This window comes from Scardinius erythrophthalmus (assembly GCF_964197995.2).
Source record: "Scardinius erythrophthalmus genome assembly, chromosome: 25".
NCBI lineage: Eukaryota > Metazoa > Chordata > Actinopteri > Cypriniformes > Leuciscidae > Scardinius > Scardinius erythrophthalmus.
Window position 1 is genome coordinate 16,932,454 of NC_138245.1, and position 16,075 is coordinate 16,948,528.

The 16,075-nt window shown below is 37.1% G+C and overlaps 1 protein-coding gene across 1 annotated transcript in view; it reads left to right on the forward strand.

Annotated features, from left to right (window-relative positions):
* The window catches only part of tafa1b (TAFA chemokine like family member 1b), a 170,187-nt gene that overhangs the window by 129,380 nt on the left and 24,732 nt on the right, over nt 1-16,075 (forward strand). Inside the window, exon 3 of the mRNA XM_081357073.1 lies at nt 12,163-12,303. Within this exon, the coding sequence (XP_081213199.1) occupies nt 12,163-12,303 (141 nt within the window). The remainder of the gene's footprint in view (nt 1-12,162; nt 12,304-16,075) is intronic.

The window sequence follows — 16,075 nt, forward strand, 5'->3', positions numbered from 1 at the left end:
ACTAAAGCATTGATTCCCTTAAAGGTAATCTCTATGTGCGCTACTGTAATGACCCTGGGTCTAGAAAGGCCTGATTGGAGAATGACCAGGGTTGCACTGATTGATGTGACCCACCTCAAACAAAACCTCAGGGGAGAGAAAGAGAGAAAGTGTAGGAGTGTAAGTGTAGGTTAATTTTACAGTAACACTTTAAAAAAAGGTTTACAAGAATACAATGAAAGAACAATGAACAATACTTCTACAGCATTTATTAGTGTGTAATGTTTGAGCATAAAAGGGTCTGCAAACTTACAAAGCACAAAGTCCATTCCAAAGGGTTATTCTCCATATCAGAATATGCAAAAAAAAGATGCCTGGTTGAGTTATGTAAGTAGTGTGTTGAAATTTGTCGGTTATGGTAAAGGACCTGACATCTCCTAAACAAGCTTGAAGCTGTTGACCAATCACAACACACTAGTCCAGCCGACCAATCAGATCACATTGTGCTTTTTGGAAGGAGAGACTTCATAGAGACAGGAACTACAGGGGTGCGTTTCCCGTACAACGACGTAACTCGCTGCTTAACTACCATAGTACGATGCATCGTTTAAGAAATCAACTGGCAAGTTACGACTGTTTCCCGAAACCATATTGTCGCAAATTGGTCGTTCAACTACGTTGGTTAATGATGTCACGCACCTGTTGGAGTAATAACTTTTTTAATGAATCTGTTTGAGATCGAAGTAATACTAGATGTTTTGCTGTAAATTACGGACATGGCATCTGAGGACTATTTCTCATTTTTCTCAGTCATTATGATTATTTCCAAATTCAATCATAGGCTCGTTCTTATGTACTAGAGCACGTTCGCACATGCGCACTCTTCAAAAACGGCACATTTTAATCTCTTGATAAACTAAAAGACGTAAATGACATTTGTATGTATTCTAAATAAAAGATACAGATTGTACTGAATGTCAGCTTGCTTATTTGCTTATACATGAGTCCACATGTCATGCAAACAAGAAACTATGCTTCTAACCACAGCTCAAGAGTTTGCTAAAAAGAAAGGTTTTGTACGACTCACTTTATCAGTTAGTGTTTCCGGTGGCTGGAATTTTGTCAGTCAAAAGTAGTCGATCTCCAAATGCAACGTAATGAACTGACTCCATATGAGGAAATGTCATGAACTTGTAATTTCAATGAAAAGCATGATAACTTAGATAAAAAAATTATCCGTGAATTTATATGGAAACAAGCTTTAGGAGCTTTCCATCTTTACTCTCCTCATGTTACATTGCATTCGGAGATCGACTACTTTGACTGACAAAATTCCAGCCATCGGAAACACTAACTGATAAAGTGAGTCGTACAAAACCTTTCTTTTTAGTAAACTTTGTGTACACAAACAATGTAGTCATACTCAAGTTCATGTGTAGAGCCCCTGGTGATTCTTCGAGCAAAGTTTTATGTTGTGTCGAGCCTCCTTAGTGTTTTAAAAATAGCGATTTTAATGCTATCATAGAAGTGCCCCATGCACTCCCATTCAAAAAGCATTTTGACCTAAAATGAAAATACGGTCAATCTTAAAAGTGACGTTTCCATTCTAATTATGCTTTTACACGAAAGTTTGACTCGGGTAGATTAACAAAAAGAGCCTAGGTTCAATTTTGGTGGGAGTTACCCTTTAAAGTAGCCGATCGCAATGGAGCAGATGAGGATCAACACGCGTGTTATTCTTTGCTAAATAAAGATAAATATCAGGTTTCGCCATTTGATTATGGCCTCGAAGCTCTCAGTTGGAGGATATTAAGGCCCGGGTATTTTATTCCGTGCTCCCCTCCGTCTTTCAAACTATAGCCTTTCAAACTACCCCGTGAGCACGGAAAGACGCATTCGACGCGTGCACTTTAATGTATTGGATTTTGTTTTCAAGCGCTCAAGTCACTACTTTGGGCCGATTATAGCCCTCGCTCGCACACGGCCAGACAGTGGAAATACGGCTAATAATTTCTGGATATCTGGCATATAAGTTAACCGAACAAAACAAACAAACGAAAACGGGTAAGGTAGGGGGCCCCCTATTGGGTGGGTCCCATGGGCTGCAGCCCAGTGAAGCCCAATGGTATGTTCGGCCATGCTCACAATGCTTTTGGGAAACGCAGTCCAAGGTATTACTTGGAAGAGTGGTGCTGCAACAGTTTAAATGTGAAAAAATAATGTGTTTATTGAACATTCAAGCATGAAAACTTATTCTGGTAGCTGTCAGGTATTCTTTGATTGATATGTTTATTGTTTTAGTTATTGATGTATTCACTTTCATTCTAGCTATATGATTTGTTCGTTTCCCTTGTGCTGAGTTTATATTGATGTTTTTTGTGGGGTGTTTTTCATGTTTCATGTGGTTGATTATGTGATGTAGTTATGTGGTGTATATAAGGGCTTATTAGTGTATGAGTTCATAGAGCCACTTGGCTCGAATTATCACCTGTGTTGAGAACATAAATATTTCTCTACTTTTTTTTTGAGCTGTGGTGTGCCAACTTTTCCTTCCTCATGAACTGACATTAGCAATAATTAATAAATGCTTTAAAAGTATATTGATCATTGTTAGTTCATGTTAGCTAATGCATTTACTGATGTCAATAAATGAGCAATTTTACTAGTATCAAGCTTCTAACATCACTTACTTGTTGATGTAACATTCATCACTTTGGTTGAAGTGATAGTTCATCCAAAAATGAAAGTTCTGTCATAATTTATTCACCCTCATGTAGAACAAAACCATTAATCTATTCATCAAAATCATTACTATATTTCTTCTGCGGAACACAAAGATTATTTGAAATATCAGTGTTTGGTTTTTTTTGTTTTTTTATCCATGCAATGAAAGTCAATGAAGTCTAAAGCATGGAACACACCAAGCCGACGCCGACGAACTAGCGCTGATGAAAGCCGACTGTGTAGTCGCCTCGCGTCGGGGTAAAAAGTGCACTTGAACACACCGAGAGAACTCCTGCCGACTGTCAGCTAGAAAGCGGGTTCTGCGCCTGCGTGTAAATGAGACAACTGTCTATTTTTGCAGATATATTCGTCTATATTCGTTATTCAAAAAGGGAAACGGACGCTGCCGGCTGCAAATACACAAACGTAAACAAAGCAGTGCGCGCTTACCGTTTTGAATATCACACCTGCTAAACACTTTCTTTATTCCACTCCGCTCGTGTTAATATTGAACTATTCGCCAGGGAACACTCAGGTAAGATGACGTAACATTAGAACAGCCTTCTATCTGTACCGTTTTGACTTTTTTTGCTCTCTGTTTTGCTATTATTCTCGTGCACTGCCTCCTTCACTAAGCTGAACAGCCAATCAGAGTTCCCTCTTTCACCGACGGCCCGACGCCGATTCAACATGTCGAATCGGCCGTTATAAAGCCGACGAGGACCAATTTCAGCCGACGGAGGGAAACACACCGAGAAGATTTAGTCGGCCGACGCACGGAAACTGCCCGACGGCCGACCGTCGGCTTGGTGTGTTCCAGGCTTAAAGCTTTTCATAGTATAGACAAAAATTATTGAGCGATTTTTTTTAATATTGTATTTTTTGGGGTGAACTATTCCTTTAACTCCCAAGCACTCGGTCATAAAGCAAAGAGATCTTCTCCCCGTACACTCTCACACCTACACACACATTCGCACAGTTAATGGAGTGGTGATTACCTGTAGCTAACAGAAACATGGTGTGAATGAGTTTAGCCTCAGCAGCAGGGCTGGAATGACCATTTGTCTTCTGTGAAATTCAGCATTGCGCTAGCTCACAGTCCGGAGGTGTCATTACCCCACACTCATTCTGAGCACAGATGGTGCCAGTGCAGGAAGGTTTAATGTCCACCTGTCTGATGGCTGTACAAAAAGCTGCCTCTCTGGCCTCTCTTGATCTCTCACCGTCACACACATACAGATTAAAGTAGCAAACACACCCGCACACACATACTTCTGCTGCCACGAGATGTAAAAAGCATTAAATCCCAAATGAAAGACTCCTTGCGGTAGGTAAACCTATTATTAGCTTCCATTAGACTCACCTCAAGTCATTACAGTCAAACTCAATGAGATACCGCGCAAGGAAATAGACCTTCTGTGTCACATCGTTTGCAATTTGAGCCAGCGACATGCACATAAAACAGATATACTGAAAGGCTTTTTATTGTTACTGGATAAAAGTGTTCTGTAAATGTTCTCTGCAATCTGATTTATCTCTGAGCTTGTGCAAGATTAATAACAGAAGCAATTATGGGCAAGGAGAGTTTTGAGGGCCAATCATTTTGATCAAGGTATTAAAATGTGGTAACATATGCCAAACGCTTTAGTCAACATCGGGACGATCAATTCTAAAGTCGCACAAATCAGTTAAACACATTTCATGCGATTTAGAGCCAGTTACCAAAAATCATGATTATGGGCATATACAGTGATGTAATTCACAAGCTAGAAGTATAATCAATGACTTCCAATATATCAAGTGTAATGGTTGTACTGCTTTGGACTGTTTTTAATGTCTTTATTTTTCGTGTTCTTATCTAATTTTTTTGTATTATATTTTTAGATTCTTTCATTTAGAAAGTGTTCGTACTGCTGTATTTTTAGCTAATTCTTTGTTTTATGCAGATTTTTTTATATACTAGATTTCTAAACTTCTTTCTCTTCGAAAGTGTCATTATGCCTTTTCTGTAAACCACTGAAATAATATCTATTTTGTCATAGGTTTTATTTTGTATTGCTTTTATTTTATTTCCCTTAATTATGCCTTTTCTGTAAGACTGTGGTATGTTACCTGTCTTGTGTGTGGACTTTGAAGTTACTTACTGTCTGGTCTCCTTTTTGCAAGTCATTTTGTAGTTTTCTTGTTGATTTGTTCTCTGATTGTTCCCAGTTGTGTCTTATTTGCCTATTACCCCTTGTGTGTTTAAACTCCATTGTTTTCCGTGTTGTTTGTCGAGTCTTGTCCTGAAATTGTTGTATCATACTCAGTTCTGTCCCTTGCGTTTTCGGTTGTTTTTATTAGTCTGTTATATATACCCACTCTGTTATATAATTATAATTATTTTATGTTTTTTTGTGGTGGCACTTATGCCAGTGTCATGACATACCTTCTATGTTAACTCTTAAAGGGATAGTTCACCCAAAAATGAAAATTCTGTGATCATTTACTCTCCCTCAAGTTGTTTCAAACCTGTATGACTTTCTTTCTTCTGCTATACACAAAAGAAGATATTTTGAAGAAAGTCGGTAACCAAATGTCTGATGGACCCCATTGACTTCCATAGTAGGAAAAAAAAAATACTATGGAAGTAAATGGGGACCAGCAACTTTAATTACCAACCTTCTTTAAAATATCTTCTTTTGTGTATAGCAGAAGAAAGAAAGTCATACAGGTTTGGAACAACTTGAGGGAGAGTAAATGATCTCAGAATTTTCATTTTTGGGTGAACTATCCCTTTAAACGCATACCTCTGGTCTTTAGTGACCCGGGACATAATTCACTACCCTCCTTCTCATTCACTTTTTAAAGTTAGACATCAACTGTCTTAGTATTGCTCAAACAATTCATTATATAACATATCACAAGAGTGTTTTTTTTTTTAGAAAAGAATGCCTGTTTTCCCATTCATTTTTTTTTATATATATATTTGTTCTGCACAACAATATTTGAATCGTTGATGACTGAATAAGTGCAGTTCACCTTTATTCCACAAGGTGGCAATGTCTGATACACAATGATGAAGTGACGTTTCACTCATAGTTAGCGCATGGAGAAAACAAAAGAATAGGAAGTGTCAACAGCAAAACTTGAAATGGCTCACTGATTTACTGCAGAGCAAGTTCTCAACGCAATCAGTTGTTAGTGTTACTGTCACTTTATGGTGGATCTGGTGAAGAAGCCATCAGCGATCAAAATATTGATTTTGAAGATGTTGAAAATGATAGTTTTGAGAAAATGTTTGGGATCGCAAATATAAGCCAGATGCTGAATGCAGGGCCGGCGATTGCTATAGGCGAACTAGGCGGTTGCCTAGGGCGACAAATGTGTTGGGGGCGCGGACGCACTCTAGTGTCGCCGTATCTACTTCCGATATTAATCATAAAATTAGACCGAAACGCGAAATAAAACATGTTTATTAAACATGATCAAAGGGCAAAGGGCGCCCCCTCAACCACACGTTTAATTACTTGTCAACCTGATTATTAGATTGAATTTATGATTTTTGTCGACCATTCCTGGATTGGCGGGGGGCGGGAGGGTTGCGTTACGTTACGTTAGGGAAGTGCTCAGCTGCTGGCGCGTTGATCAAAAATGAAGCGGTCTAAACCTCTGGTGCACAGGGACGAAAACGGAGAAAGGAAGAAGATAAAAAATAAAGCTCAGTATAGAGTAAGTCTTCTCATCTTAGCTATTAAGGTGTCCAATGAAATAAATTTAGGCTACTTAGTATTGTAGCCTACATCACCTAATATTGGACGTTTCATTGCTGTCACTAAGCTATAGTTTGCTAGCTATAGTTACTTTGAAGGTGAATAGAAATGGCAGAAACAACTGTTAATATTTTATTATTTGAGATAGAACTAAAAGAACTTAAATATTTTAATTTTGTAGTGGTACATACATTATCCATAATAGCACATTTGTTTGTAGAAGGTATAATTAAACTAGTTTAATGGTAATAATTTGCTTAAATTAATCCAATTTGGTAAATATCCTTGAACATTCTCTGTAGAATTTGCTTGTTGAAGTGTTGGAGTGACTACAGGTGAAACTCGAAAAATTTGAATATCGTACAAAAGTTCATTTATTTCAATTATTCAACTTATAAGGTGAAACTAATATATTATATAGACTCATTACATGCAAAGTGAGATATTTCAAGACTTTGTTATGGCTTACAGCTTATGACATATCAATTCATATCAATTCTAATTTTCTGTGATTTTGAATTTGGGGTTTTCATAAGCTGTAAGCCATAATCATCGAAATTATAACAAATAAAGACTTGACACTTATCAATTTTCTTATTTCTTATTTTCTTATAAAGAGCGGGGGGGGGGGGGGGACTCAATCTTGCCTAGGGCAACCAAAGGGCTAGAGCCGGCCCTGGCTGAATGTACTAGGAAAGTGAGCCCTGACAAGAACAGTGATGATGCAATGAAACATCTGCTCAGACTGAACCCTTCCAAGCTCCAAAAGGTAACAAAATATGCTTTATTTTATTCTTCTGTAATTGTTACTCTAATATCAGGAGAGTTTTACATTATCACGACAGGTAGAGATCCATCCGTGTTAGATATAGATCCTGGTCGCTAAAGACCCGAATATGTAATAATGATTGGCGAAACATTCATGCATTTAAGGGTTAAAGAAGAGCTTCTCAGGCCAGGTCAGCACAAATGGTTTTTAAAAAATGGTTTTTGTTCAGGACTTGGGGTTCTGGCTGTTCTTTCACTGCTTTATACCTAAAATTAGAGGACACTCATTGGTTAGTGGAAATGTTGTTTCAGGAACATATCCTACTTTAAGCGCTTTGACGCATGGCAAACAGGGCGACAGTTTAAGCAATTTGCTGTGTTTAAGGCTTGTTATACTGTCTCCCTCTGGTCACAAATGCTTCTGGTTGAGAAGAAGCTAAACCATTCAATTACCTCCAAGTAAATGTGTTGTCGTTTTATCACAGCACATTTTAATGGCTGTTTGTTTGTGAATATTGTAGAGGTCCACAATTTTTCATTTTGTGTGTCAGCTCGTTTTCTGAACTGTCAAAAACCAAGATAAAAACATTTATCTAAAGGTTTGCTGGGCCAGTATTGGATCAATGAACTTTAGCCTGGATTTTAAAGCTTTCAGTGTAAGACAGAGCCATAAAGAACCTATTCCTCATGACAAGCCATTCCCACCTTCATGGAAATCCACATTCCGCAATAATGACAAGGATCAAATTGCTGCTGTATTAGACATCAATGTCTTAAAAAAACACCATGGGGAGCAATGATTCACTCTAACTGACCGAGTATGAGAATCTTATTCAGAAAACAGCATTAGAAAGCCGTATACAAATAAATTCTGAAATAGTCAAATAGACAATAAGACATTTAAAGCAGTTAACAGAGGTTAAAAAGAGTCCTGAGGGATTTGTGGAGGCCTTTTGTGGTTTCAGGTTTTCCTGTGAACACTGAGATATTATCGAGTTTATGGAGAGCACAGCAGTAATAGGTCCAGAGTGAGCTGTCATGGGTGTTTTGAGTGTAATACTGTCAGCATGTTTGGGTTGATGTTTTAATGGGAGGTCAAAACTAGACATACACGCTGGAACAAATGGATGCCTCCTGCTCAAATGTGAGGACTGATGACAGCTCAGCAACGGCAATCATGTCCATCGCTGGCCTAGCACTCTTAGTTTTACATTGCTCACTCTGACCCTGAAGCAGGAGTTTGAAAAAGACTGGAAAGGCAGAGAGATCAAGCAAAGCACACTGTAATTTCCTCGCATGTACTGTTATAGCTGGTAACTGATAAATCGTCGGTATTAAAATTCTATACTAAGTAAATAGAAGTTAATAGTAATAGTATAAATTACTATTGAACTGCTATACTATACTATACTATACTATACTATACTATACTTACTAAAAAGTACAATCAATGGTTTTAAATGTTAGTGAATTTAGGCACCAAAACAATGTACGATGTGAACAATTTATTTTAATTTTGAGATTTGCTAAAGATTACATTTACTGTGACTTATTCAATTATTGTTTTAAAAGATTAATGTTAAGTAAGCATTAAAAGTCATATAAATGTAAAAATAGGGGAAATGAGCATGCATGATAAAATATCCATTATTATATGTTATATTTAAAAAATCTGTAAATAAAAAAACAGAAGAATAAACAAAATCTTTAATATCAGCCAATTATTATTCAATATTGACTGATACTAATTAGAAATTTGAAAATATTGGTAATATTGAACAACTATATCAAATATTGACCGAAACTGAGAAATCTAAAAAAAACTCATATTGCCTAAAATATTTAGTATCAGTAACTATAAATTACAATAAACTATACAATAAATAAATAAAAAATAATTTTATATATATGTAAATACTAATATTGGCTGGTACCAAATATTGAATGATGTTGATAAATTCAGTACAGTATCTATAATCTCTAAGTATTGCCATGCTGTATATATCTAATTTTATTTTATTTTTTAACCAAATATCCAATATCAACCTAAATTCAAAACTATCAGCCAACAATCAACGTGGATCTGATAAATTGTGAATCTCGAAAAATCCATGTTGATTCTGAACTGGTGGGAAATGGGGCGAACAACGTCTTCTCCATTTTCCTTCCCTCTTCTTCGCATGCCCTCGCTCAGTATGGCGCAATTTTTGTGGTATGTCCTCGTTTGAGCTGTGGTGTAATTGAGGGATGTGGGAGCGGATGGGTGGACAGCTGTCAGGGGAAGATAAAGAGGGTTTCCTCGGGTGTTGGAGAAAGGGGAGCATCTGATGGAGGGCCTTGCTGCAGCAACCCCACTAGCTGAATTACCTGGCCGCTTTATAATTGTGTGAGAGGGGCGCTTCCAAAAGCTCTGTCATTACTCAACCGGCCCGGCCTGGCCCAGCGAGGGAGCTGCCTGCCTCCTTCCCTCCTATCCCCTCCCTTTTGCTCTTTTCCCATCCTGCACTTTTGTGCTCCTCTGTTCCCTTGTTCTCTCCTTTCTTGGTGTTCGTGCGGAGCTGTGAGCCCACTGTTTGAGGGGGAAACCATTACCTCTCATCAATCCCCCAGCTATCCTCAGGGTGCTCGCTATTGTTATGGTGACCCACGTAGCTTTTGCGCATTCTGATATTTTCACTTTCTTTTTTCTTCTTTTAGTCACAATGGGGTCCACTTTGCCGCAGTGCATATTGTGCAGCTGCAGATATCCTGTATGTTGGATGGCAAAGAGCACGATAAAGATTGCGAGGACTTCATAATTGCACTGTCTCAAGGCCCTTTATTAAGAATGAGTCTTTCCTATTCAGTCATATCAATGCTATAATGTACTGTATGTCTCCACATTGTCTTCTCAGACCAAACTATGACAGAACCCTCACCTTCCTGCGCTCCCCATAAAAGCCCTTGCTAACATCACACAAGGGTAAAAGGCTTGTAATTTAGATAAGATAATCAGCATGCTTCAAGGGCAATTTGCAACACAGAGAGAAGAAAGAATACATGGTAATTACATAGAAAGCCTAGCAGTAAGAGTCTGTAGAAGAGCCTATAATTTTCTCTTTAGAGGCTTTTACAAGGGCCATTTGCTCTAATGCTGTTTTAACTGATGACTTTGGACGTTATTTGGACGTTAATCTAATTAAGGTGCCGAGGCTTCAGGTCTTTTTTTATTTATTTATTTCCTATCGCCTTTTTACTGTCATGGATTTAAGTAAATATTTCTAAAATACTCACACGCCAGCAAAAAACTTTTGTGCTTGCAGAAAATGATCTTGATTTTTGTTGAAAATATGTTCAGTGTTCCCATCCAATATATATATATATATTTTTTTTTTATTTTTTTTTTATTATTATTATTAAAGCAGAACGCAAGACAAAACACAGTAAGACGATACCAACAAAATAGAAAGTAGGATGTACGTGTAATTATGTGAAGTGTGTGTGTAAAATTGTGTTGAGTATGTGTATATCTCTATCATAAATTTCCTAATATATGTAGAATGATGTTCATTATATATACAATATATATGTATAGCAATAGTAATAATCAGAGATGTATATAAGATATAAGATGACTCTGTGTGATTCCGCTGATTTACTATATTGACAAAAAAGGAAGAAAAGTAAATTATCAGAGAAATGGTGAGGTTGTTGAGAGAAGATGAGAAAAAGAAGAGAGAGAAGAGATATATATATATATATATATATATATATATATATATATATATATATATATATATATATATATAATAAATTTCTTTCAAAATATTGGTCCTCTTTTTAAATATATTTTTGTTCTTTTGCAATTTATGTACCTATATATATATAAATATAAATATATATATATATATATATATATGTATATAGGTACATAAATTGCAAAAGAACAAAAATATATTTAAAAAGAGGACCAATATTTTGAAAGAAATTTATTTTCACATTCATATGTCTGTCTTTTTTAATGACCACTGATAAGAAGCTGAATCTTGTTGATAATTAATGACGGATGATCATCAAAGGGTGGAAAAGTGTAAGGTTTCTGAACAGAACATAAGTGAAATCAATGATAACACTTTCTTGTTACACGTTACATGTATCATTACATGCAACTAACCCTAAACCAAACCCCAATCCTATCTCTAACCCTATTGTAGGCTAAGTATGTTATTAATTAATATTACTCAGTAATTGTGTAATTACATCGTAATTAATGTATAATTACATTGTAACAAGGACACCTCAAAATAGAGTGTAACCAAATCAATAACTGGGTCACTATAAAAGCAGAGTGATATCCTATGTGTACAAATGTTTTTATTTTATGTAGTAGTTATATTTTTATTTTATGTAATATATAATGAAATATTTAACATTTAACACTGAAATTAAACTTCTTAACTGTAGCTTTGGTTGAAGGTAACTTGATATTGTATTTGTGCTTGCTGCATATTTTCATTTTTGCACAAAAGTTAAGAAGTGGTTCTTGTGAGATCAAAATATTATTCGGCAGACCCCCTCCAGAAGACCTCCTGCTGTAAAGTAAGCCGAAACCCTTTTTTACTCATACACAACCCCACATGCTAATATAAACGAGGCTTCTCTTGCTGCTCAAGATATTGCTTTGTCAGATATTGGAAGTTAAAGGTTCAGAGAGACCTTCCTTACTTCTATAGGCCGTGGATGAGCTGTCTCCTTCTGTGAAATCTTGTTCTTCTCTCACTGTTGACCTCAGGAATGTGTCCTTGTCACTGATTTGCTTGCATCTCTGGTGCGTGTTACTGAAATGTGTCATGTATCAAACTGCTTCAGATCAAACAAAAAAAATGAGCATTTTTATTATGGGTTGAAGGTGGAGTATCTCATATGTGCCACTGATGTACGTGTGTGTCTGCATCCACAGAGGGAGGAACATGCGAGGTCATCGCAGCGCACCGATGTTGCAACAAGAACCGCATTGAAGAACGTTCCCAGACAGTCAAGTGCTCGTGTTTACCGGGAAAAGTGGCCGGCACAACACGGAACAAACCTTCCTGTGTAGACGGTAGGAATCCAGATTTGACTTCGCAGCATCATAACAGTCAAAAATTTCACCTCACACAAAATTTAGCACCATTTATGTGCAAGAGTATGCTTTTTCATGATTGGATGTAGTGAAATGTTCTGGAGGGAAAAAAGGATTTCTCCAATAAAAGATTTCTCATAATGTGCATACAATTACTGATGAAAAGGTTTGTTGACTGTTTTTGTTATTAAATATATTTTATATATATATATTTATAGCTAGGCAAGAACTATGACAACAAAAAAAGTAAAATCACTACCTTGTTGTCTTATTTTCTTTTTCAATCTGCATCAGGTGTAAAAAGTGCTTTGACAATTCCTATGTGAGCCGTTTGACTATGCAAAAGCGAATGCCTATTATAAGTTTTGACAAGCATAATTTGGAATAACAGACTTTCAAAGCTTCCCTCAGATGACATTTCGCTTCAGGTGTCACCTTGACGTGATTTTAGAGGATTTATTCAAATTTGATGCAAATGCCAAGGGGCCCACATGACCTCTCCACTAAATCAAGATAACCCTTTGTGAACGCAAAAATAAATATCTATAAAAAAAATATATGTACAAATACATTTATGTTTGTGTGTCACGATGAGCTCAACCTAATATATAAGCCTGAGGCTTAAGATACAAAATGTATGTACATATGTACATGTATGTAGGCCTATATACATACATGGTCCCACTTTAAATTAACTACTATGTAAAATACCTGCATGTAATTTCTGTAATTAGATCTATAATTACACTGTTGACCCCTTCCATTACATCTTAACCGACCCTTAAACCTAACTATACCACCAAACCTGTTCCTAACCTACCCGTATTCCACCTCAATAGCATCAAAACTGTTACAATTAAACATGAACACAATAAGTACATTGTACCTAATCATTTTTATTTATGATGTTAGAACATAATAGTTAAAAACACTTAGACTACATGTAATATAAAGTGCGACCTATATGTAATCTATGTATGTGTGGTAATACTTTACAACAAGGTTCCGCTTGCTAACATTAGTTAACCATGTTAGTTAAAATGAACTAAAAAGAAAAAAATATATATTTCTAAAACATTTATTGATCTTAATGTAAATTTCAGCATTTACTAATGCAGTATTCTATAATAATGTTTACTAATTGGACCTTTGTGTGTGTGTGTGTGTGTGTGTGTGTGTGTGTGTGTGTGTGTGTGTGTGTGTGTGTGTGTGTGTGTGTGTGTGTGTGTGTGTGTGTGTGTGTGTGTGTGTGTGTGTTTGTTTGTGTGTGTGGGCGTGCGTGTGTGTGTGAGTGTGTGTGTGCGTCTGTGTACCATATACGTGTGTATATAAAACACACACACACCTTCAAAAGCGACTGTAAATTAGTATTGCACTTCAGCTCCCTTCCATCAGAAGAATACAAAATTGTTTGAAAAAAAACAAAAACTTTGAAAGGTCATTTTTTTTGTGCTACATCACATTCTCCATTCCTCAGAAGTCTTTTTCAAGCTTGTGATTCCACTCTTTGTCTTTTGAATAGGTTTTTTTGTTCAGTATGGTGATTTCACCGCCCTGTTCCACAACAGATCGCACTGAATGTGTGTGGTACTGCGCACTAGAGCTGGAGCCGGGGTCTCTTTGCAGCATACTGATGTGATCTGTGTAATAGCATAAAAAAAGATTCACACTTCATGCCTCTATGCGCGTGTCCTGCAGGGAGGGCCAGGTCCTGCACATCTGCTAGCATATCGATCAAGCTAGGCAGCTTGTTATGCGGGCAGGTGAGATAAAGAACGAAGTTGACAGACTAGGCAGTGATGTGTGAGGAGTTGACTGTTTGGATGCGGTTGCCATCTACATATGGTTGCACATATGAGTCACCAGATTATAAATATGCGTCCCTGTTTGCTAAGAGTAGGATTTGGATTATAACATGGAAATGTGAAGTTTAGACTATATCTTAATCATATTTTTTTTTTAAATAGGTATCTCCAGTGTTGTGCCATATAATCTGACAGGGAGTCTGATAGGTCAATACAGCATTCCAACAGTCTAAAAGACTGAAGGCGCATGCTGTCTGAGTTTTGCTATATTATAGAGCTGCTTATAGCTGAATTGAACTGATTTTGTAATTGGTGAACTTTACAAAGTTATTGAACTGAACTGAACCAACAATAAACTGACTGTCTTTTAGAGCTGCTTTAATTTGTCTCACATTTGATGAAGCTTGCATCATTGATTCTGTTATTGTCCAGTTTATTACTGTGACTTTGAGATGGCAAAAAAAAAGTACTTTTTATATAGAATGAAAATGCATAGTATGAATGAATTCTGGATGTACTACATCCTCCATGTTGACTTTGTCATGTGACCTATGGTGTATACATCCGAATATACTTGCTTCCTTACTATATAGTAGAAGGTAAAAATGAGTAGTATGTCCGAATTCACAGTATTCATATAACAAGATTCCAAAGTGTGCATCCGATAGACACTTTACATAAATTACATGCAAGCCTTTGTTTTCCACTGTGTGATGCTACAACCATTTGCATTATGTTTTCTGAACTCTATCCTGATCATGTCTGGTCTTTGTGTAAGCCAACACAATATTATTATTCATCAGAGGAATAAATGTAAACAGCTGCAGGAGTGTTTGAGTGAGTGTATGCTGATTTATGAAGCCTTGCTGTGTGTCTTCTTCATGAAATCGAGAAAATCGAGTGATTATACAAGATGTGGAGGAAGTTCCTGCTTCCCTCATGTGTGCTCTGGCCTGGATATATACTCATCTTCTGCTTGATAATAATACTGTCTTTATGAGTAACGACTCTGTCGGCTGAGCCTGACGGAGACCTGAGGGAGGACCTGCGGGGACGGACTCAAACACACTGCTGCTGTCACACACGAGTGCGCTTATGCACATAGTCACACCCCACACACACTTGCAGCACACACACTGTTTGTCACCACCTCATCTCTCTCTATTACACACACACTCACACAATTTGTGTCGCCCTACTAAAATCTGTCAGCGAGTGTGCATGGGGTTCACATCCTTCACACGTGCCAAAGAGAGAGTGGCTAAATTTGGAGAGCATTCGCCCTCCTGTCGTCCAACTTTTTAGAAGTCGTTTAGGCAAAGTTATTAATGGAATAGCAAAAACATACATTCTCCTTCTCTCTCCACCTGAAGGGTAAACAACAAACAAAATATATGAAGTTAATATATGTTTAAAATATTTAATTCAAACTGGTAGGGAAGACTAGCCTGGTTAAAACCAGACCATTCTCAGTAGTAACTAAGTTATGGTCTGGCAAAGCTTCTTTAATAACTCATTTCCAAAGGGGCGTCACCAACGGACGTCGATCAAATGCCTCTGGACGCAGTTGGATAGACCTAAAACTCCTAAAACCAATCAGAGCGATCGGCATCGTGTAAAGCCATATGCTGTGTCCCAATTCGCCTAAGTTACACTACGCCATAAAAGTATGTACTCTTTTTGTGAAGAAAAGGTATTTACTTTTGAATGTGTAGCAAAAAAGTAGGCAAGCTTTGGGACATCTGACTTCGTCATCTTTATCGGACGGATCTGTCGCGTGCCATCCTGTCACGTAAACTGTCCTGTCAATCATCTTGTCACTGTTAAAATCCTCTATTAAATCTAATTTAATTTCCTACCGTTTCTGAGAGAAATGTAGTAGCCGGTTCATCTGCCAGTGGGTCTTTCATGGAGACTGTCCTTTTGTGTTTGCAATTTGAATATAA